The 24,830-nt window shown below is 46.4% G+C and overlaps 1 protein-coding gene across 3 annotated transcripts; it reads right to left on the bottom strand.

The window, feature by feature from the left end:
- Positions 1 to 8,135: 8,135 nt before the first annotated feature.
- pitpnc1b (phosphatidylinositol transfer protein cytoplasmic 1b) lies at positions 8,136 to 22,874 on the bottom strand. 3 transcript variants are annotated; one of them, XM_028981154.1, is made up of 10 exons: positions 22,759 to 22,874; positions 14,815 to 14,963; positions 13,067 to 13,155; positions 12,651 to 12,658; positions 12,463 to 12,534; positions 10,983 to 11,075; positions 10,338 to 10,493; positions 10,054 to 10,117; positions 9,696 to 9,791; positions 8,136 to 8,994 (listed from the first exon to the last, which is right to left on the bottom strand). In XM_028981154.1, exons 1-10 carry the CDS (start codon positions 22,819 to 22,821, stop codon positions 8,819 to 8,821), a joined length of 966 nt encoding a protein of 321 aa, XP_028836987.1. In that variant the 5' UTR covers positions 22,822 to 22,874; the 3' UTR covers positions 8,136 to 8,818. The 3 variants fall into 3 exon arrangements, with proteins under 3 accessions (XP_028836987.1, XP_028836988.1, XP_028836989.1); XM_028981155.1 differs by lacking the exon at positions 22,759 to 22,874 and adding an exon at positions 16,897 to 17,219; XM_028981156.1 differs by lacking the exon at positions 22,759 to 22,874 and adding an exon at positions 16,221 to 17,219.
- Positions 22,875 to 24,830: the final 1,956 nt, after the last annotated feature.

Consider the following 24,830-nt stretch of genomic DNA (forward strand, 5'->3'; position numbering starts at 1 on the left):
GTGATACACAGCAGCACAGCACGCGATGCACACAGTGAAATTTGTCCTCTGAATTTAACCCATCACCCTTGGTGAGCAGTGGGCAGCCATGACAGGTACCAGGGGAGCAGTGTGTGGAGATGGTGCTTTGCTCAGTGGCACCTTCAAATCAGGATTTGAACCGGCAACCTTCTGAATACGGGTCCACTTACTTAACTGCTAGGCCACCACTGCCCTGGTGCCCCATACTCTTCTATTCCCACTGACAGTAATGTTACAGTAATGTGCCAAAGCCAGTACATGGGCCTGGTTGTGAGCTGCAGTGACCTGTGTGATTAATAATCTGAGTCTGATGTATGTCACCGTCTGTGGTCAATTCAAAGAGTGACCTTTCCCTTCTCTGGTCATTTCAGATAGCAGCTCAGAGCGCAGGAGTGTGTCCTGCTGCAGGTGGGTGCAGTTTACAGGCTGTGGGGCTGTCAGAGTGATAAAGGTGAGGGAATAACCCCATCTTTCTCTCCTACTTTTACATTTGACCTACCCTTTATGTCTCCTTCTGTCTCAGCCGCTCAGTACTGCGTACAGCTACACCGTGTAATCTGTTTCCTCTGCTGGGTGCCTGTCTGAACAGGTGGAATCATGGCAGCCAAACGGCCCAAATGAAAATGATTGCACAACGGCCCGCTCATAATCACTGCACATATGTCACCACGGCAGGCCACCGAGGGTCAAGTGGAGGCTTGTTTGGATTTTGTTGGACTTCTGATCACACAGCTCAGTGAATGGGAGTCCAGTTGCGTTTGGTCGGGATTATCTTAATTGAACGTGAAAACCACCGTGGAACAGTCTGAGCTATGCTGAGCAATTTTTGTGGCCAATTTCAAACCCACAGGGAAAGGGATTAGAAAGACAGTTCGAAGGGAGCAGGGACGGCCTTCCGTATTTCGGGAGCAAGACGAGGCACGCTAATGGCAGTGATTTTAGACTGTACTTACTGTAGATAGCGATCGTCCCATATTACACTGGTAATTACTGCAGCACACAGACAAGGGAATCAAACGATTTGCATCTAGCGCTCACCAGTGTTTGTGATAGGCATCAGTTGCTTCGCTCTGTCTTTGCTCCTCTCTCTCTCGTATTCTCCCTCTCTGTTCTGTTTCATATCTCCGTCTGCCTGTCATGCTCCCCTCTCACCTTTTTATTTTTCCTTTACTCTTTCCGATCTCCCTCAGATAATAGTCGTATTTCCTCTGACAAAATGAATGGTAATTATGTTTTCCAGCAGGTTGCGATGGTGGGTATGGTCAATTTAAAAGGAGTTGATTTGGTGGGGATTTTGTTTTATTTGATCCGTGCCAGGACCAGCTTGCACTTTTCTTGTTTCCAATCAAGAACAATGTTATGTGCAAGATTGAAGCATTTTACAGAACCTGTCAGTCACAGGTGCCTCGGTTTATGACCCTGCTCTAATCTGATCCTGATTTGCTGAATCAGGTGTGGTTCAGGAGGTCTAGCACTCAAGGTCTACATGACATTTCAGCAGACCAGAATGGCTCATCTGCTGTAGGGGATTATCTGCTTTTGGCCAGTCGGTACAAATCTCAAGATGACTATACACTAGCATCCATAGAAAGCAATACTTCTGCAAAATTTCTGTCTCAGCATTTCAGGGGACACGGCTTGAAGTCAGACCACCTTTGCTCCAGAGTGAATCCTACGGGCCGACCATATCCAGTTGGTTTTGCAGATTTGGCAGAATTGTTAACGCAGCTCCTCTTCTACACATTACAGCTCACTGATTCTTGAGACTCTGCTGAAAAATATTAACCACATAAATAGTCTAGTTCTATTGAGAATTCATTTTATATTATACAGTCGACATCTTGCCTATGCAATTGTGTTTTTTTGCTGCTCTTATCAATGTAAGCTTTCCACTGATAAATCTCTTATACATATATTCATATATTTTGAAATTATTATTAAATGTATAAGTACCCGCAAAGGGAATGCATGCTATATACTGAATGACTTATATGTGTGTATGCAGGCAGTGGTGGAATGTAACAAAGTACTTGTACTTCGTTACTGTACTTAAGTACATTTTTACGTATCTGTACTTTACTTAAGTAAAAATAATAATGCATACTTTTTATTTTACTCCATTACATTTTGCGGCAATTATCTGTGCTTTCTACTCCACTACATTTCTACAATTTATGCCGTTACTCGTTCCATTTTATGAACACAATTTCCTCAAAATCTTGCATGAAATAACAGTTCGCCTATTGCATTCTGGCGTTTTTTGCCATTTCCTACCAATCAGGTTTATTAGCTCCAATGATGGCAGAGCAGCACGAGCTGGTAGACGAGACATTCAACATGGACCCAGAGCTGCGTCTACTGAGCTCTGAAGCACAAAGAGATCCTTGGCCGGATTTAAGAAATTGTCACGTGGGGGCTGGACGTGGCGATGAAGGAGGACGCGTATGCACGACTCCACACGACAAGGGAACATTAACACGTAGTGACCTGACGGCGAACAGACACGAACAGGATAGCTTTATACAATGATATAAATATACACCAGGTGAACACGAGCAGGGAACATCACACGAGACGAACGTGAAACTCCGGTCCGGACTCCGGATCCGGAGTCACCCCTGCAGGTCAGGATCATGACAGAAATGTATTTGAGTACAAAGGAGCAAAGAATGAGTCCTTGTGATTTCTTTGCATCTCATGCCTGCCTCAACATAAAGAATTGTTGGCATTTAAAAACTCCCCTTCAAATTTGAAAAATCATATAGAGGTAAGCTATGCTATGGTATGCTTTGCTTTTGGGTATGTTATGACATGTTATGATACTATTATCTAGCGAAATGTATACTGACATACAGAAATAGTATAAAAATCACACCAGTGTAGCTTCATTATTTTTTTAACACGGTGGTACGATAAAACTGGTTTATTAGCTCAGAGAAGATAGCTTAATGTCTTTGCTAGCATAATGTCCAGCTCAGTGTTGTGCCAGTTCACACTGAAAAAGAACTAGTTCACGTTCATAGTTCATTTTTTTAAAGTTTGAACCAAGTTCACAGCTCAAAAAAGGAACTAGTTCATGTTCGTTCTTTAGTTTTTTTTTTCTTTTTTAACATTTTCAATACAACGTCCTTTTATCTGAACCTCCTTCAGTCTTCTTCTTCTATCTGTCATACCTAGTAGATAACTTGTCATACACATAATTCTAAGGTACACACAGTATTGCAGAGCGCACGCACAATAAGCACACCAAACTTTCCAATACACATATACTGTATAATTGCTTGTAATTATTACGAGCAATGACATCAGTACAGGCATAAGTCAGTATATGTACTATGCTTTTACAATATGGCAAACCCCAGATGTTGAGACAAACCATTGTGTGAATACTTTTACTTAAAAATATACTTTAAAGTAAATTTAAAAGTAAGTACTTAGGACTTTTACTTAAGTAAGATTGTTGATGTAGCACTTCTACTTTTACTTAAGTACTAAGCGTCAGTACTTCCTCCACCACTGTATGCAGGTGGCTATATGGGTATGTTTTAACAGGCCATTTAATAGGGTCACCAAGGGAAAAAACAGTATGGGTGTGAGGGTGGTGGATCTGAACCGCATATGGGAGGGCCCCCATATGTAGCCTTCGATGGCCACCCGTTCCAACACCGGGTCCGCAGTCCGCTTTGATGGGCAAAGCCAGCGACGGGTCAGCTGAAGGATGGTTCTGAGGTTCGACTGGGTCATATTTGGCTTTACCACAAAGGAAGGGAGCGAGGATGTTGGCCCATTTGGGCTCATCCCAGACTTCTTTCTTGCCAGATGTTTTGAGGTAAGTCTTCGTGTCATCTTCAGCAGTTACCTTCATGAGAAGCTCATGAGCTGCCCTATGAACACACTCGCCTATTAACCAGAAGACCCAGGTTCAATTCCCGCTTACTACCATTGTGTCCCTGACCAAGACACTTAACCCTGAGTGTCTCCAGGGGCAGGATTGTCCCTGTAACTACTGATTGTAAGTCGCTCTGGATAAGGGCGTCTGATAAATGCTGTAAATGTAAATGTAAATGATTCTCCACAAGCCCCACCACCTCATCTGACAGCTGGTTGGTGTTCCTCCCCAGTAAATCCGTAAACCGGAGAGTGGAAGCTATGCGGAAGGCTGTAGGAAGAAAAGCACAGACACTTTTGTCAGGTTTAACACGGCCCAGAGAGGTCACCAGGTGAAAAAACAGTCGGGGCGTAAGGGCGCTGGATTCCAGGCTGTGAAGAAACGTGCTGGGTGGTGCTTTTCTCTATAGTTCCCACTCTGCCGACGGCAACTCTGGGCTTATTCTCATACAGGGTCCCTGTGAGTGAAGGGGGGGGGGCAAACAGTTTCAGTTCTGGTCAGATTGCCATCGCTGTACATACATACATACATGGGGCAGTGGTGACCTAGTGGGTAAGGAAGTAGACATTTACATTTACATTTACGGCATTTATGAGACGCCCTTATCCAGAGCGACTTACAATCAGTAGTTACAGGGACAGTCCCCCTGGAGCAACTTAGGGTAAAGTGTCTTGCTCAGGGACACAATGGTAGTAAGTGGGATTTGAACCTGGGTCTTCTGGTTCATAGGCTAGTGTTTCACAATGACAATCACTTGCAATGCGACAAGGTCAAACCGGATCCTGTTTGCTGTTTTCCAGTCTAAATGGAGAGGATATTGCCATGTCAGTGTTGTCTCTTTTCAACCAAAAAAATGGTTTTAATTTATGGATTTATGGATTGAAGTTAGAGGTCAGAGAGAGCTAACAATGTGCTTCCAATGTACCATTCATACACATCATGTTAAAACCATTTGTCAATACTGACTGTGGTGATGCATAGTTTGTTTTTAATAAAAAAGGGTACATTTACATTTTGGGTTTTAATTTTTGTAATTTTTGCGATTCATAAACATGCATTGTTGTTCTAAACTGTGTCTCAGCAATGAAGAATTGACCTTCAAAATGTGTTGTAATTAGTTACCATGCTCCTATAGATTTTTTAATTAGTAGTTGTCCATTTTAATGGCTTCTTGCAGTAAAACCGACATGATGATTTAAATTTGGAACAATAGGATTCTTCATTTTGTCTCTGACGACACTAATATAATGACAGGGAAAACTGGGAGGCTTCACCGGAACATTCCATGGTTGCTGTGACCTAAATTTCTTCAAATCTGTTTCATCCAAATTCCCAAGAAGCGGGGAGCGAAGATCCCGACGGCCACGTGGCTCCTTCCGTTTGCCGCAGCCGCTCGTGTGGCGTGCGCGCTGGCCTGTAAAACAGCACTGACAGAGACTGACGGGGGGGTGTGAGCCGCTAACACTTCCTGCTCGGTCCCCTTTGATTGATGACACGAGAGCAGGAAGTCATCTGTGTGGAAAAGCTGCTGCCAAATTGATGTGTGGCAGCAATTTTTTCTCTAATTCCTTTGCATGTGAAATCTTTTTTTACATCGCATGGCACTATGGACATTAGTTTCACTCAGTTTACGCTGGTGACAGTGATAGAAAAAAAAAAACTGGTCAGAGTGCCTCTGTATGTTAACGGTGGATGATCCTTATGTCCTTGGCATGGTGATGTATTTTCTGTATATTTTATGCATGCAGTGGATACTGCATGTTCGGGGGCAACGTTGAATTGAATTATAATCCCCACGGCACCAAGTACGTTCTTGTGGTGGAGGGTTTTATTTAAAACATGCATGTTTTTTTTTTTTTTTTTTAAGAGAAAGCAGCGCTTCAACAGATATACCCTCCTTTTTAGTATTCACATGGACGTGGATTGTGTGCCTAAGGACATGTACAGCTATGACAGAAAATCTGTAAAGATTACAGCCCCCCCCCCCATCCCGACCTGTCCTTAATGTTCATTAAAATCAGTGTTGGGGGCTAGGAGGTCAGCGGGGAGAGGTCTGTGTTTGTCCTCTGGTCCAGTCGAAGGTCAGAACACGCAGTACAGGGTTCAACGAAAGCCGCCTAACACTGCTGCGTGCTGAACACTCGCTCTCGTCCGCACGTTGCGTCCACTCGCAGAGGGAGCGAGCAAACACGCCCGCTCAGAACCTTCGACTGGTACGGAGTTCATGTCAGCAATCCAAGTGCCTACAAAATAAAGAACCAAGACAAGCCCTCACCACAGAAATATGAGTCTATATGCAAATAATGTATGGCTGCGAGTTAGGGAGATGAGAGTAAGGGTGGGAAAAATTGGAAGCAGGAGAAGCAGAACAAGGGGGAGGGAAAAAAGAAAAATGAAGATTCGCCTCCAGCTATCTAATGTTTTAATAGAACTGTTCAGTGCCAGCTTAAAATAAGAAGCAAAAAATACACATATGAGATGTTCATGAGATTTTTCTCCTCCATGGTGCATCTCTCTCTCTCTCTCTCTCTCTCTCTCACTCTCTCATTGCTATTCAGCTCACTCTTGATTTTCAGAGACCCTTTTTTTTCCACGTTTATTACCGGTATGAGGCTCATCCATTACGGCCTGGTTAATGCCCCCACATGTTCTCGCCATGCTTATCTGTTTATGTTATGATGTATGTCATAATTGGCGTGTCTTAGAGTAACTGGAGAGCGTAATTCCACCTTTGTGGATCAATAAAAAGTGTCCTATTATGCTCCATTCAGCTTCATTAAAGAGCATATGCCGCATCCCACTGCCGCTCGCCTTTCCAAATTAATGGGCAGGGTGGGCCAATTAAAGTTGGGATCTCTATGGGCGTGCTGATTAGGATATTTAGGGTGTGAATTTCAATGAGTGCCTTCCAAACATTCACACAGTTCTCCCTCAGGGAGCGCTAGAGATTTTGTGTGTGTTTGTGTCTGAGTGTGCGCAGAGTACGCGTGCGTGTGTGTGAGTGTGGGCAAGCATGTGTGAGATACATAATTACACCTCATAAATTACCCTTGAACTGCATTTTACTCTGCTGTAATTTTTTATAAAATCTCTGTTAAAGGTCTGCGTCTGGATCAGTGACCAGGGGCTTCTCCTGCGGGCCAGGAGGAGGAGGAGGGAAAAAAAAACTGAAAACAGCTGATCTCAGAACAGCGGAAATTGGTCCTGACAGCAGAATTACAGAGACAGAGAGGCGCAAATGAAGATGTAAGTGTTCTACGTTGATGAACCTGATGTGAGGCGGACATTGAAATGAGACGTTACAGAGCTGTTGATGGTTACACCGTGGATTCCGTGCACTGACTACAAGACGTATTGATGAATTGATCTGGTAAGCTCGTATATCACATAGGGTTAATATAAAGGACAAAAGCACTGCAGGAGGGGGCATTTATCTGAAAGGACACTGTTAATCTCACTGCACTCATGTGCTGCACTGCACCAGGATCAGACTCTCCATCTTATACACAAAGGAAACAAAAAAGGCAGGGGCTTCAGAATCAATCGCTCTAAATGATCAGAATGGAAAGGGAGGATAATGAACAAGTTCATAATTGAATGGGAAGAAGGGCAGATTAAAAGAGAACTGATGACATGCACATCCTGTTCACGCTGCATTAATATTTCAGTGTCCCTTGATAAGACATTACTGTAAGATATTTTATAAGCAACAAGGATATAATGAAACCTATGCATCATGCCCTTCGGAAATGCTCTCTTGAGAGATAAAAGTGTGGTGGCAAATCGGAAGATAGCAGCAGACTGAAGAGTGAAGAAGATTGAAAACGAGTCCTGTAGCCGCATGAGGTCTTTTTGGGCCCTCCCAGTTTCCCCTGGTGCACACACACTCTGTTTGCCATTCTTTTATCATGAAGATAAAACAGGGTGAAGCATTTAAAGAGCTGGCTGAGGGGACAGTGATGGGATGAGCGTGCCTCGGTGTAATCGCACAGAAGTTGCCGACGATGGCAAAAAGAAAGCAAAAGATTTTGTATTGCTTTTCTTTCTGCATCTTAGAGTCTTCTCATCCAAGTTCCTTTTTAATTGCAGCCTCATTTTCCTCACCTCTGCTTAGCTCTGGTAAGATCTGCTAAACATGTCAGAAGCGCCCCTTTGTTTCCTGAAGATGCCACCATTAACACAGTTTTCAAATTTGTAGAAGCTTTTTGAATAAAGAAAGTGTGGCTATTTTCCATAATTATCATTTTATTGTAACCCAGAAATACAAAAGGCATGCAGTTAACTGCGTGAACCTGAGACAATTGGTTCTCAAAAGGCACCCAGTTTCTGTGAAAGTTGGCATATACTCCAGAACTTGGCTGAAACCAGCAAGGCAACGTGTGTATGCCATGGTACTGTTGAGCATCGATGGATATTTAAAGTTTAGCTGCGCTCAACCCATTGGCTGCCTATCTTAAGAAGATCCTGAATACAAGGCTTCAATAAGCTCCCTTGGTAACCTAACGGAATATATTGGATACCAATTTGTGATGCTTCGAGTATCATTTGGGCGTCCCATTACACACCTCACTCATCTGCCATTCAAACGGTTTGTTCTGAGCTGGTCCAAAGTAGGCAATTCCATTTGCATGCAAATTAGCCTCCGCATCTTTCCAAAGGCCCGCCATCTTGGTGGGAGTTGCTGTGCTCCATAGGGAAGGCATATTTACAAATGAAGAGGCGCTGTATTATATTCTATCATATTGAGGTCATGGCATTTGGTATTGGACAATTCTCTGTGGATGGTGGGCTGTGGGAAGAGGGGGATTGTGGGAGCTGAACCATGCGCTGGAGGAGCAAGGGACATCTGCTGAACTGTAATTAATGACCGTATAAGTGTGTCCAGGATGTCTACATTGCAGCGAGTCCTCATTCTGGCATGGAATGCATTCTGACTGGGCCGGCTGGCGGTGCATTAGAGGAAGACGAGGAGGAGGAGGATGGGTCAGGAATGTCTGCAGGCTTCAGTCCTATTTTCTTTAAAGAGTTCTCATCTTGGACAGAGATTGAGCGTAAGAACGGAGGACGAGGGGCTGAATCCACTTCTGAAGATCCATGGAGGGATGGAGAGAAAGAGAGAGAGAGAACATATCGTCAAAATGACAGTTCACAGAAGAAGAACATCCCTCGGGAGCATCGATTACATGACTCCTACATAAGTTAATTAGGCAAGGAGGGTTGCCACTTTTCATATACTTTTATACTTTTTCATATTTGCAGTCTTTCATTCGTTTTCATGAACGAACTGGTCTGCTAAGCAGATGCTCCTATTCCCAGAACTTGACAACCGCAGTGGCCTCGCGCAGTAGCACAGGGCCCTCTGTAGGTGGCAGTAGCGATACGCCACCGCGGGACAAGCAATAACTGCAGGGCTATTACGGAGCGATGGTGCCCATCATGAGGGGAAAGTGGCAGGCTGCTGCTGGCCATATTGTGGAAGCTGACAGGGATATTTACTACGGTGGCGCCATATCCCAGGTCTGCCAGCAGAGGGCAGTCTAACAAAACCAGGAGCTTCACACAGTTGTGCAAATTCCAAAATTACACTAAAAAACAGCTTCAGCGTTGCCACATTTTACAACGAGTGCGTCGCTGCCTGGATATTTATGGCACTGAGTTCAGGAGGGTGGCTGCGTCGTGCTGTTTACCACCATTTACCATTTCACCACACGGCTTACTCCATATTACACTCTCTCGATCACACCTCGCTCACGGTACACAACAACCTCGCACCGGCTCGGCGTACCTGAGTTGTTGTTGTCCGTGCTCTTCGTTTTTATCCTCCTGTTGGTCTCCTCCTGCTGCTTTCGTTCGAACTCCCTGACTTCCTCCAGGCTCATTCCTGTCGAGGCAAATGAAAAGGCCAGTCTCTCCAGTGTCCGCACCCAGCACCCCTCGCCGCCCCTCACCGCGGCCCGTAAAGCATTTACGAAGCACAGCTACCCGTTCGCGCTGCAGATTTTAACTACGGAACACAAGTAGGACATTAACCAGCGGCAGGCCCCGAGGCGGCGGCTCGTAAGTCTTCATTGTGCAGAGCGCAAGTGCTGCCATGTCGGCCGTGCCTTGCAGGTGCCTTGCAGGAGATGATGTGCGGTTATTACCATGCCACTCGTCCATCCACGCCACAGCCTGTCTGTGCCCCACCAGCAGGATGTCACGAATGTTCTGCAAAGGAGCATCCATGATTGAGAGACTGGAACGGCACTTCTGACTGAGTTTGTAGAATATCTGGCTTTGATGAATTGTATTATTTTATTAGGAGAGGAGATTGCTCCAGCTGGCCCTGGGAGGCTGACATTGATTTCCAATACATTTCCTTATCCTTTTCCGGCAAGTGTGCCATCTCGTTACCCTGATCAAGTGGCAATACGGACTTCCGCCGCACCTTGTGGATGAACTCCTCGGTCCTGGTCTGGAAGCCGTACACCTCGAAGCTGCAGTGGACCCTCTTGTAGGAGCACATGACGGGCTCGGTGCGGTTCCTCCAGCCGGCCGCCAGGGGGCCGCGGGCCGTCTTCTTTGACACCCAGCTGCTGAGGTCCTGCCGAGGTTAAGCGGTTACAGATTACCCGCTGAGTGGGCACAACGCGCCGTGTGTTTGAGCGAATATGATTATGCACGGCTTTCAATATGGGACTTGTGTTTGAGAAGGTGTGCGTGCGCGCGTGTGTTTAAGGGACGTTTGCAAGTGGCTGCTTTTGCGTATCTTCACCAGATGTCTGCGAATGTTCTCCATATGTTTTGAATGTAGGGGTCAGCGGGGTGTTTGTTGACAGGCTCCCCCTTTAAGAGGGTCAGTTGTTCTCAGATGAGGTTCAAACAGCACACAGATTGTAATACATTTTTAACAACGTGTTTGTCTTCAGATGTATATGCTGGGTTTTGCAGAGCTGTTTGAAAAATTTAGAAATGAATCAGTGGCCTTTGGACTTTTACTCGAGGCTCAGAAGCACATAAATGCTAAATGCACATAATTCAGGAACATGACATATTAGTTCCTGTGTGTGTGTGTGTGTGTGTGTGTGTGTACCTCTTCTGACTTGAAGTGCTTGTCAGGGATCGGGTCACTCAGAATGTCCAGGAAGCAGACATTCTCTTTTGGAGTTGGGCTATCTGCAAAAACCTGGGCAACCATCATCAGATCACAATCGTCAGTCATAACAGCCACATACAACTCAACACTACACAACACTGTTTCCCCACCAGTTGGACCACTGGGAGTTTAAACTGGATTTAGTTCTTATTGGACAATTACGACGTACAGTTTTTCATTTGAGCTGCTTTGCAGAACAGGTGTGGTGTGGAAAAACGCGGTTATTCCGGACAGAGGTGCTGTTCCATGTAAATTAAAATGTTGATGCTAATTAGCATCTGTTGCACAGTGAAACTGTCAGTAGTTCCGTGTTAAGTGGCATGTGAACTTTTGGGGCTGCTCGTCTTTTTAGGTGCAAATAGGATGAATAGGGTGTGTGCTGTGGGATTATTCCGGAAAGTGGGTCGTTACAGAAACTGGTTTTCGGGGATGACATCGGTAGGCAACCTTCACCCGGAGGCCTTCACACGGTGGGGCTGGGCCGGTTGTCATAAAACTCGTCATGATTTCCTGTCATCGAGGACAAAAAAAACGAGTGACACGCCAGTTCTAACACGCTCAGTGAACCCGTGAAATCCTCTTGAGAATCCTGGTCATATGGCCCGGCCCTTCATTTGCCTCAAGACGTTCTACGCAAAACCCCGCCCTTCACTCATCAGCAACAACAATAAAGACGCACGCTGTAATTAGGCCAAGCGGCCGAGACGGAGCATTAACCTGTCTGAGCCCCTTGAGGTGTTTGCATGCCGCCACTCGCCGAGGGGAACAAGACACAACGGTTAACCTGCTATTTAGCATCATTAGGTCCCGAGTCGCAACAGGCCGGGCTTTTATAGGCCGGTGGCACTTGTGCAGCTTTAATAGCTGTCACATTAAACATTACACAGGCCGGGCACCCCGACACTCCGTCACCCGCCCTCCCGCTGCCTGTGGCGGGGAGGATGTTGCTGCGTGACGCTACCCACGTCCGTTTAGGCGTCCGCGTCACAATGGGATTGCGGAGTGGGGAAAACGACAGAAAGCGGCACCCCCCCTCCCCTCCCCCCCACCCGCCGAAGAGCCGGGCCGCTTAAACGCGGAGCGCCCTGGCAGGCCAGGTCTTGTTTTCTCATAGGCTGCCTCTCAGACGTTCAATTACGTGGAAACAGCCGGATCAGGGAGGGCAACATGGGAATAAACAGCTTGTCTGCTACGGTCCGACTGTGACAGCGTTCCTGGACTTTTCATCTCGCACTGGCGCGAGGCGAGATAAGATTGCAGCGAGCAACTTCTCAAGGTCATTTAAGGTCATTTTGATGGCGCCACACACTTTAAAAGCACTGATTCCTTTTCCAGGGGAAACAGTCTGGATGTTGTATGTGTGTGTGTGTGTGTGTGTGTGTGTGCGTGTGTGTGCTAGGGAGAGAGAGAGACTCACATTATCGTTGCTTCCATTGTTATTCTCAAAGCGGGTCTCAATCCATATGTTAAGCTTGGGAAGGAAGGAGCACTGAGAAAGGAGAGAGAGAGAGAGAGCCAGGGAGGGTTTTACATTCAGAGTCCAGTTAGTAAATGCAATGCATTAATGGCGCGTCGGCCTCTGAGATGATGGGTGGGAATACTTACCGAGTACTCTGCAGCCGCGCAGAGTTTAGCATGTGAGCAGAGAGAGGGACAGGGAAAGGAGTGGTTAGATACATTCTGTTAACAGTGCCAGTGCGATAAAGCACAGAAGCAGAACCAGGTTTGCTTTTCACAAATACGCGCTCACATTGACTTTTCTAGAACCGTCCTATGTGTCCAGCAAAAAAAAAAAAAAAGGATACAGATTCATTTACACACAGGCATGCACACGCTGGCTGCATCATTTTTTAAACGGCATGCATTAACGGTGACTAAAGTAAATTGCACACGCGGTTCATTAGCCGTGCATTAGCAGAGATGGATGGGCTGTGAGTGCAGCGCTGACTCCGTTCGCAGCGCTCTGTGTGTTTCTGCGTCTGCGTGCGCGCAGAAACCAGAGAGCGTGGATGCCAGCGTACCGGTGACAGTGTACGGGTAGAAGTTCCAGGCCTTTTCCGTCACGTAGAAAATTCTCGGAATCCATCTTCTCATCCAGTCGGGAAGCTTGCTGTGTGGGATACAGGAAGGGGTAGTAGGGGAGGGGGGGTTAGGTACAGTATGATTGATGCTTGGCATTCTGTAGAGTCAGGAAACGTGGTGCTGTTACAGGCTTTCGAGCACTGCTGCGTGTGTGTGTGTGTGTGTGTGTGTGTGCAGGTGCAGACACACCGAGAGAGATTGAAACACTGGTCTGCTGCTGGGTAATACACCGATAGATAATGCCTTACATGCTGTGGATGTCTCAGGCTGACGCGGCAGGACGCCTTTAAAGCGGTATGTAAATATGCCCTTTGTATCAGAGGGCATAAACATCGTGAGGGGAATGGGGGAATAATAATAATAAAAAAAGAGCGCGATAAGACAAGGTGGGAGAGGGCCTGCTTTCTGGACTTCAGTCAAAAGGTGATGTGGATGGAGGGTCAGATGCATGGATGGCATGACTGGAAAAGACGGATTAGGGTGACATGGGACATATTGTGGCTCTCGGCTGCATCCAGGCCTCTTTCGGAGGCGGAAAATGGCCAGTACCTTTAGGACATTTCAGACCTGGGCCTTAGACAAGTCAAGTAATTAAGCCAGGCAAGGTCATTAACAGATCTCCAGCACCCCCGTGGTGATGAAAGTAGGGTGGCAAATATCAAAAAAGGGGTTAGGAGAGGACACAGAGAATTACTGTGTCATGAGGCAGCAGGAATAGGTTACTGTCAGGGACATGCATACCAGAGGGTGGAGGCTGGGGGGCTTGCAGCAGAAAAAAAAACAAAAAATTAGAGATTTAATGCCTTGACCGGAGATGTTCTCATTTTAGTCATTGTGGCAAGTATAGGAAATGAAACTATGCAGACTTTGTTGGATTTGCATCTATATTAATGAAGACCATATTAATATAAACAGTAGTAAAAGGCAAAAAAAACAACTTTTCATTTATTTGCATCCAGTGCTCGTCTGATGTACGTTACAGTATTAAAAACTCAAGTTGTCACCAATTGTGACATCATTCATGGGGGCAGTGGTGGCCTAGCGGTTAAGGAAGCGGCCCCGTAATCAGAACTTTGGCGGTTTGAATCCCGATCCGCCAAGGTGCCGTTGAGGTGCCGCTGAGCAAAGCACCGTCACCACACACTGCTCCCCGGGCGCCTGTCATGGCTGCCCACTGCTCACCAAGGGTGATGGGATAAATGCTTAGGACACATTTCACTGTGTGCACCGTGTGCTGTGCTGCTGTGTATCACAATGACAATCACTTCACTTTATTCATTCCCCCCCATCATATTGAGATATAATGCACTATTCTTAGTGTTTGAAATAGAAATTTTTATTTCCATAGTTTTTACTGTCAGAGTCGGCAGGGTGTTTTATTAAAAAAAAAAAAGAACCAGATAATTTCCCCATCACTCCCCATCTAAGCCTCTTTCACATACTTGTCTCTGTCACAGTTTAAAATATGCATTTTAGGAAGCTTTATCATAATTAGCTACATTAATCACAATTATTTCATTTAAAAAGTGCCATTCATTTCCTAGATATTGGACATTACACACTTTGTGTCATTCCTGTGTCATTCTAGTGACGAATTTTCCTTGAGGTGAATTTGTGCACCCATTTTACCTCCATGTTAAGTGTGAAAAGGACATTGGTGTAAACTGGATCAGCTGGAGCTCCTTACCTGCTGAGGTAGATGCGTTTCTCTGTGACCTGGCCGACCCCGTGCACAGGGTGTGTGTCCGGCTCATTCCGCACCACCTCCACGCCCTCGCCCCCGCCGCTCTGCTCACAGCTGTGTTTGCTGATCATGTACAGCTGACCAATCTTGTACTGTGGAGAAACGCGAAAAACTCAACTCTCCTCTTCTGGCCGCCCTGTTTCATACAACTGAAGTTTTTCTTTCTTTCTTTTTTTTTTTTTTTTTTTACTTCAAGTCAATATCTTTCCACACACACTGTCATTTGTCAAAGGAAAAAGTTTCATTCTCTCTTCTGTGAATGAGAGAGTGAAGTGTGACTTCTTTTTAAGGAAGTAAGCAAAACAATTACCGTGGTTACTGGGCAAAATTGTTATTGATGTGGCTTATGTAATTTTTTCTTTTTTTTTTTTCGAGGGGGGGTGGAGGTGCTGCAAAGACATTGAAAAATCATTACTCTCAGTCACGGGCTGATGGCTCATCTTGCTGCTGAGAAACACAAAGACCTGCCCAGTGGTCATGAGGAAACGATACAGCCACGAATGCGAATCAGGATTTAACGCAGAACGGAAGTGGCCACAGACGCGACTTGTTCGAACCTGTTTGAAAGACGCTAATCTTTAGTTGTGGTGCACTAAAAACAGGTCGTGCTGTTACCAGTTCAGCGGGACTTCCTGGATTTCCAGGATTTGGCCTGAATAGGGACATCACATTTACATTTTAGGGGAGACGCCCGTATCCACAGTGACTTACAATCAGTAGTTACAAGGATAGTCCCCCCCGGTGACACTCAGGGTTCAGGTATTAAGAGGGACATGCCCAGTGCATATTGCTTAATAGTCATAATTGACATTTTCCAGACACATTTAACTGACAGACAACACAGAGAAATATATCTCAGGTTCGCATGTCCGGTCTGGTAGTGGACGTGGCTCTGAGATGAATACGATTCATCTGTTACCCCAGGAACAAGTGGCATTATGAGCAAAGGACACGCATTGTGTGATTTTTTTGTGTGGGTTTTGGGATGATTTGGGGCCGAAACAGTCAAATATCTGTCACTGCTGCTTGAAACGTATTGACAGGCAGGAGTTAAAATGGTCCAGGATGAGGATACAGAACGCATGAGAGCTGTCAATCATCACCATGGGCTCCTTCCATTTTAAACTGTGTTTATGAAAGAAATCGTTAGTTCATTTAATGGGTGTCAGAAATGGTTACACTCAAGCAGTAAAAGGTCGAGTGGGTAGTTAAAGCTTCCCCTATGCAAGACATGGATGTCCAGCAAGGTGTCTGTTGCAGCACCATGAACATGTCAGGGTCAGACATTGACTGCGGTTTCCCCATGCCAACAAGAAAAATATCTAAAACAATCGCATTTCCAGACTCACCAAATCTGTTTAAATTGCCCAGGAGCCAAAACCTCCTTGTTCTTAACCCCTTGAACCTTGCTTTTCGGTGTGTCCTCCCATTACAGCGTGAAACCTGTAATGATACCTCATTTTCTCTCATCTGAAGTCATCGGAGAAGTAAACAAACCGACTGAAATAAAAGCCCAGCGTGTGTGTGTTTTTTTTTTTTTTTTGCCGGTTCTGTTTGCCGAAGTAGGATAGGCCGTGTAAGACAGAGTTCTCTGCTTCAAAAGGGTTAAGAACACTACGGCGTGTGCTTATGTGGAAGATTTGTAGTTAAACAAAGGAACCGGTTGAACTTGTTTAAGCACCAAACAAAGACAGCGGGACAGATGGGGGGGAAATGAAATACCGGCTCTGGCTGCCAAGCAGCAGAAACACTGTCAAAATACCAACATGCCGCCGACGTTCTCGTATCGGCTCCTCTCGCTGGCCGGTTCTTATTGTTCTCAAAGTAAAATAATGGTTGTCAGGACGTCAAACGTGAAACAACGAATCGCGGCCGTCCTGAGAAAACAAAATTCATGTAATTCCCGCCGATTCGACGCAATTCTACGTTCCATGCTGAAACCGCCGAGACAAACCACTTCAGCGGGGAAGCAGGAGCAAGTCCATCCCATCCCATCTGCACCTCCACCCCGCGTCCCACGCCTACCTCGTCCACCGTCAGCGGCATGCAGATCCTGTACTCCTTCATCAACATTGTGAACCGGGGACCTGGGGGTGACCTTCTCCTAATCTGTATCAGGCTCTCATGTTAGCACCCCCCGAGGCCCGATCCTCCGTCCCCTCCGCCGATGTCGGTTATCTCCTGTAACCGTGTCGATGCAGCTGCTGCGGCCTTCACCTCCTCTTCTGGAACCTTATCGCTTCATCACTCCGCTTTCTCTCCCTTTAACTTCTCTGGCTGCTTGCTATTGTCATGTGTAACTTTTTTTTTTTTTTCCTGTGTGTAACTTCGAAAGCCCCTCCCTGTCACCTCGGCAGGACCCGCCTTCTACCTTGAGCCGTCAGGGAATTCTTTCACTTCATTTATCTCACTTACCCTCCCCCTTCTCTTTCCTCCTCCTCATCCTCCTCCGAGCTTCACCTGAACTCCCACAACAAACGTTAATCTCTCCAATCTTCTTTTTCTTTTTCTCTCTCTCTCTCTCTCTCTCTCTCTCTCCCTCTCCCTCTCGCTCTAACACGCTCTCTCTCAGTGCAACTCAAGCTACCTGTAATCCTGCGCAGGGCGGCAGCATCACGGAAAGCCTGATTTGCATGTGTGGGAAATAAAGTGAGTGAGCCAGTTTCGTACTGAAGCACGACGCGCACGTGTCACCTGGATCTGGGTCATAAAAGGCCGGTTCGCACTCTCGCCGCGGAGCCGCTGTTTTATGGACGGTTAAAGCTTTACAGACCTTCGGGTGAACACCTACCGGCATTCCGGCAGGATTAGAGACCAGGAGTTCCAACAACGATTCAGTTCCAAGGCTGAGCGTGTGGAGAATTAACAAGCTCGTGCCACGAAACTCTGCGTGTGACACAGTGTGTAAAACACTGTGACGTTTTTAAAAGGTAAATTCTGCAACATTTGTTAGCCACCATATCTACTCATGCGAATAAATAAATAAGTAAAAACACTTTATTCCCCCTTCCAGTTGCACCTCTTTATTTCCTTAACTGGATCAATTGCAGGGCCTAACAAACACTTGTCATTGCTTTGCCAATGGCACTTAACATTTCACATCAAGGCAGCGTAGCTCGTGGCACGTACTGCCTATACTTTGCGCTTGTAGTGCTGTCGCTCAATAGCGAGCACCTGGGGACGGGGAACGTCAGCGCGTGAGTCATTTGGATCCCGGCCTCCGAATGCCTGCGGGATTAGAGCCACTACCGGAATCTCACTGCATTGCCCTAGCCAGGGGGCGCGGTGAGGGCCCTTATAGGGCTGCCGGTTGCACATCGTGACCTGCCCCGCCCTCCCTCTGAGTACGAGGGATAAATCCATCCCCCGCCCAACCACTTTATGGTGCAGGTTACATGCAGCATGTGCAGTTTAACGGTAAAAAAAAGTTTTAATAGCCGGCATTCTGACCCTGTAGGAGAGCAGTCGGATTCTTCAGCGCAATAAAACCTTAATTCCTAATGTGCCTCATACGGCGAGGGAGCCAATAATCAGGAGTGAGCGTTTAGCAGCGCGGTGTTCTTTGGCCATACAATGGCCATTTACATTTTATGTTGACGCAGGCAGTCAGCACAACTTATAACTTATGTATAACGTAGATAGATTCCCAGCCTGCATTGCTGTAACACACTCGTTGCCTGCAATAGTGGCCTTCGTAAAAAACGGTGTAAAACATTTCGGTGAAAATGTTTTTTCTGTCCTAAATTCCTCTTCCAATAAAGAGGTGATGCTGGCTTGATTTCCATAATGCTTGTTGTGGGGGATTGTAGTGCAGCCGAGGCATTGATTGGTCAGTCCTTTTAATTGATAGCTCCATGGATACCCTGCACTGGGAGAGAAACAATCCTCCAGGAGACCAAAAGGTGAAGCTTTCACTTGTCTTCGTCAAATCTAAGCTTTCAAATCCCAATCTATTCTGTCAGGCTGTAAAGATGGCGGGAGGGCTGGGGGGTGGGGTCAGGGGTGAATTGAGGTCGTGGAGTTCATAGGCATGCCACAACAAGTCAGAGAGGCGATTCTCCAGGAAACAGTAACAGGAAAATCGATGAGCTCAGCTCTCCCACAACACTGAGCAGAAACCGTAAAGTTCGTTCCAAATTTTTCCCATTTTCACAAATACCTCACAAAAATAATAAACTAAAATGAAAGCATTAAGTATTAATGTAAATAGTAAAATACTGAAATTTAAAATTTCAATATAAAACAATATTTTCTTTTTCTATAGCAAATCATTATATTTTCTCAACGTCACCTTGATGAAAAAATAATGGCAAGTAAAACATAAAGCCACAAGCAGAACATTATGCTGTGTTTATGGGAGTACATAAACTGTTGATGCTCCATGATGATTGTTCAGAGGATAAATCTGAATTTATGATTCAATATTTATGGAATCTCTGACAGATCTATCAATTCATGCCAAGACAAGCAGAGCCTGGCTTTTTTCTTCGCTGTCAACTTCCTCCCACACCCCCTGGCAGATCCCCAGGCTTTCATAGACTTTTTTGGATATACCAGATATGCCACTGTGTTGGCTCTGATATACACCAGGGATTTTTAAAGATTTTCTCTCGCTATGATTCTGGACAGAAGATTAATTTGTTTCTGTTCCTGTATACCCCATTTCCCCTCACTAGTTCTTAGCGAGTTGATAAATTATACAGTTTAAATATAAATGATTTTGTGCATGTAAAATAATGTTATGTTGATATAAAATCGCTGACACACCCACACACATAGATTATTTCAGCATTTCCAATCAAACCCGCTGTAAGCTGGTGCCTAAAATATTAGGTGTGACAGATCACATACATTTTCTGAAGTTTAGCCGGTGTTCACTTTTTACAGTGAAATTGGTGAAATCTGCTCATGATCCCCTTTCCATTTTTTTTTCTCTAGTGCACAAAACGTTTAGTAGGGTTTCACTTACGTAATTCCTCCCTGGGCCTCATCTAATAGAAGGGATAGAAAGGTTTAAAGTCAGACAGGTTTTTTTTTTTAACACTATAACCCTTTTTTTGTAAATTGCTTTTTTTCTGTAAAGTGCCTGTTTAATGCCGCACCCCATCCTGACATGATTAGTGGACCCTCCCGGTTACCCATCAGGAGGAACTCTGGTTTGACCGCTTGTATTTGTGTATGTGTCTTTAGGTCACCGCCCCGAGCTTGTGACTATAACAGAGTGAGAGAGAGAGAGAGAGAGGCAGAGCGCTATAATGCACAGCATGTCTTCACCTCTCACCTCCTCAGGGTCACTCATTGATTCACATGGTCACACACATATTCCCTTTTACTGACTGCTCCCTGACCAGACGTAGTCATGTGACACGTTCAGAAAATATCGGCCTTCGTATGTAAGGTGTATGTAGCCTTTTTCTCCTGCCAGTCCCTCTCTGTCGGCTCTACGGACCAATCTAACCAGCGCAGATGTAGGTGGTGTTCTGACTGCCCTGCCCTTCTCCTCACCCGGGCATCCAGAACGAATAGCCTGTGGCCGGATGATGCAACTCACCTCCACCATATATGGGATATATATGCCCATATGGATCATAATTATTCCTCTTGCCCCGAGCTGTGTGCGAAAGACCCTGACAACACGGCCGCTGGGATCGCTGAATCTTCCGAGCCATGTTGGGGCCGTAACCGAGCAAGGGCCGTCATTAGTCTCTAAACAGAATAATTCATATGAAGGTGATGAATATTCATGAGTGCGAGCTATTTTGTTTTACTTAGGTTTGTCGATAAATTATAAATAGTATTTTGTCAAAGCGACGTACTGTGATGTTTTTACACTAATCAGTGGAGATAATGGCACAGGCCTTTTCAGTATGCTACACATGGGAAAAAAGCCCTTCTGATTCATATATGATTATATTATTTGAACATCCGGCACCAGAGGTTCTGGTCCTCAGTGGCCAGGCTGGAGTCTTCACACTTGTAAAAAGGGCAAGTTATATAAAATGAATGGATTTGCATGCAAATTCATCGAGAAAGGCAACTTAATGGATTAGCTCCATTAAGTTCTTAAGGTCATCAACTGCCATTGCTGCAGTGAAGTCCTGTTTGTCCTATATTTCCTGTTTCAGTGCAAAGTGACAATTCAGCACTCCAGGGATGGGATGAGTGTACCCTTCTTTATATCAGCATTCCGCCTAAAGCCGCCTGACTTGGTATTTTCACAATGGCATTTCTTCCGTAGTTCTCCGTCTTTTAGGATTGACTGTAGGTACAGTGCAGTTCCGGTAAAACCAGTTTTTTGCTCCAAAGTGAAAACATCTTTACATATTAACGCACTTGACTTCCGCAGAGGTCCACAGAGATAACCCACGTACAGTCATATCTGATTCCGTGTGCCGAGTCTCATACGGTAATGACAATGGAGTTTATATTAAGTAAAAAAATTTAGCTTTCTCTGTGTGTGTGTGTGTGTGTGTGTGTGTATGAGAGAGAGTGCTGTGTGTCCATGTATGAATTTTCCTGTTTGGTGGTTCAGCATCAGCTCAGAGGAAAACAGGTGAGCAAACAGAGATAGCCAAACAATTCAAATCACACTCAGACTGCAAATACACAAAATTCTCTCTCTTTTTCTGTGTTTCTGTCTCTCTCTCTCTCTCACACACACACACACATGCACAGCAGGAGACAGATCAGCGCAGCTCTATCAGCGCGCATATTTTCCTTAACACTACTTTAGAATGCAGGCTTCTCTTTTTCTGCTGACAGCAGCCTGTTGTGAGGCCAGTGGAGTACAGTGTAGATGTGAGATGTGGGAGATTAATAGACCGATGAATATGAACAACGAACAGGCACGAGATGCGGATAAGATATCAGGCATCACTCCACTTCTCAAAAGATCTCAAGATCTCACCGTAGGACTTGTAAAATAAATGATCTAGTCTAGGATTCCTGGATTTAGGGTCTACGAATTAGGAGTCTAGTATGTGTGTGTGTGTGTGTGTGTGTGTGTGAGAGAGAGAGAGAGAGAGCATTGATGAATGTTCATTGAAGAGGAACTCGTGGCTCTACAGTATCTACATGTCCATTAAGCCATGAAACCCTCATCGCTTTTACATCAGCCCTGGTCCGAACGTAACAGGTTACCATTCTAACACATGACCGATGTTACTCCAGTCACGTGTTACAAAGCCCCACAGATTGGTTGTTGGAAGTAAGTTGGAAATGATAAAAAAATGTATATCAAAAATAAAATAAAATAATTGAAAAAAAAGAAGGCAGAGAATTATCTTTGCACATTTTGCTCTCTTTCACACGTTACGAGCTACATGCAGAGAGGAGAGAGTTCACTGCGTCACCCAGCCCCTGGATAACTGGACACCTCATCTTCATCAACTGCGGCACAGAACAAAACACACACACACACACACGCTCGCACACACACACACTCACACGCACACACTCACACACACACACACACTCAACACATACACAACATCCTATAGACACACGCACACACAGACACACACGCTCACACACACACACACACACAAAATTCTATAGACACACACACACATTCACACACACTACACGCACACACGTACACACACGCTCACACACACACACACACACACACACAAAATTCTATAGACACACACACACATTCACACACACTACACGCACACACTCACACACACACACTCAACACATACACAACATCCTATAGACACACGCACACACAGACACACACGCTCACACACACACACACACAAAATTCTATAGACACACACACACATTCACACACACTACACGCACACACAGACACACACTCACACGTACACACACGCTCACACGCTCACACACACACACACAGCATCCTATAGATACACTCACATGTCGCCGACGGACGTCCGTTTCGCTTGCGGAAGCAGAAAGCGCGATACGGCGCCGGGGCATCGCGGGGCGGGAGGGGGCGGACGCGGTGGGCGCCGGTGCGGCATCGGGCCCGAGCGGCTTCGCTCAGTAAATATATATATTTTTTCCCGTCGCGTTATTACTGGCAGGAAGGAGGGGCCGGGAGACCGACAAGTTTAGCATTCAACACGTGTCGTCGGCGACGGAGAGGGAGGGGGCGAGAGAGGGAGAGAGAGAGAGAGAGAGAGAGGGAGGTTGACGGTTGCTAGGCGACGGGGCGCATATACTGAATTTTAACAAAAGAACGGGGAAGAGGGAGAGGAGGAGAGAGAGAGAGAGAGAGGGGAAAGAGGGAGGGAGAGAGATAGGTAGAGAGATCTCAAGAAATTGGATACATGTCCAGGATATTTATTTAGGTTTTTTTTTTTCCAAGGGGGACGAGTCGCGAAAAACGGATACCTCGAGGGGAACGATGTGAAAACGATGGAGAGACGGAGGGAGAGAGGGGGGACAGGCTGGTGAAAAGCAGTAAGTACGCGCTCCCCGGGATGCTCCTGCGGCGTCTCGGTGCGCTATGCGCCGGGTAAGATGGACGGCCGGGGATGGAGAGGTGGGGACGGCCGGCGCGCGGGGCTTTGACCCCTCTGTCATTGCTGCGAGCGCGGAGCAGAGGCGGGCGCAGCCCGACCGGCGTCCCCCCCCCCTTTTTTTTTTCTCTTCTTCTTTTTCTTGTTCTTCTTCTTCATCATCTCCCGACGCACTCGCGCACGCACGCACGCCACGCACATGCGGCGCAGGGTGCGCAGGCGACACTCGTGCGCGGGGCGCGGAGAGGGGACACCCTCAGCCCAATTAGCGGATTGGTGGAGGCGGCGGAATATTAAACCGCAGCCCGGGTCCCTTCCAGCTGTGCAGCCTGTGCAACTGCGGATTGTATATATCTGTATTTTCTATATATTTATATAGGTATATATGCACGTATCGTCCGTGTAAGTGCTCGGGGCCGTGGGCACAGCCCACACTTCGCGGGGTGCGCGTCCCTGCGCAGATAAAATCGGGGCTTTTTTTCCCCTCCGCGCTTGTCCGTCAACCTCAAGAGCTTCTATTTATATCCGCACCTCCGCATGCGAAGAGGGGTAGAAATCAGACCCCCGCAAACAGACCCCCGCGTCCTTTTCTATAATCAGCGGGAGCAGTAAACTCGTTTAATCCCGTCGATCGAGCCGATGTATTGCTGGTGTTAAAAAAAAAAGAAAAGAAAAGGAAAAGAAACTTTGGCAATGTTCAAAATGCCATCACCCTACGTGTTGGATACCGTACCAAGAAGCCCCCGCCACTCTCCTCCCTTCGTCCCTTGGACCCACCGGGCTCAGAGGACTTGTTACTGCACCGAAAAGGCCCACGTCCGACCTACATCACTCGCTGCGGTCTGGAGAAAAGCCCCTGTTGGATTTTTTTGTACATTTATGCACCCCTGTTGCCCGACACTGGCCACGACTGGGTGTTTTAAAGGAAGAAGAAGCAGGAGGGATCCAACAGTGTGATGCCGTTCAATTCTTTCTCAGCTCATTTTGGTGTTTCGTGTAATCCGAAAAATACTAATCTCTCCTTTAAAGGATTTAGTGCTGATATTAATCACGGACACACCTACACACAGACACACACACACACACACACACACCGCGACTGCAGGGCTGAGACGCACATGTCCCCGGCTGTCAATAAAGCCCCACCGCCCAAATCCATCTCTCCGCGGTGCTCTCCGGGCTCCGCTGGACCGGCTGAGCCCGGAATCGGCGCTGGGTGCGGGGTAGACGGAAGGGAGGACGTCCAGACAGATGAAGAGGGGGAGAGGGAGACCGGAACGGCGCAGAGCAGAGCGCTGGGAGATGAAGAGGAAGGCAGGAGGGGACGGAGATGTGGACGGAGGAGAGGAGTGAGACGTACGCTGCACACCGAGGGGGGAGAGCGGAGGAGAGGAGAAGATAAGAAGACTGCGGGGGGAGCGAGGGGGGGCGAGAGGGGGCTGCTGGGATTGAATGTCAGAGGGT

This window comes from Denticeps clupeoides, chromosome 5, assembly GCF_900700375.1.
Source record: "Denticeps clupeoides chromosome 5, fDenClu1.1, whole genome shotgun sequence".
Taxonomy (NCBI): domain Eukaryota; kingdom Metazoa; phylum Chordata; class Actinopteri; order Clupeiformes; family Denticipitidae; genus Denticeps; species Denticeps clupeoides.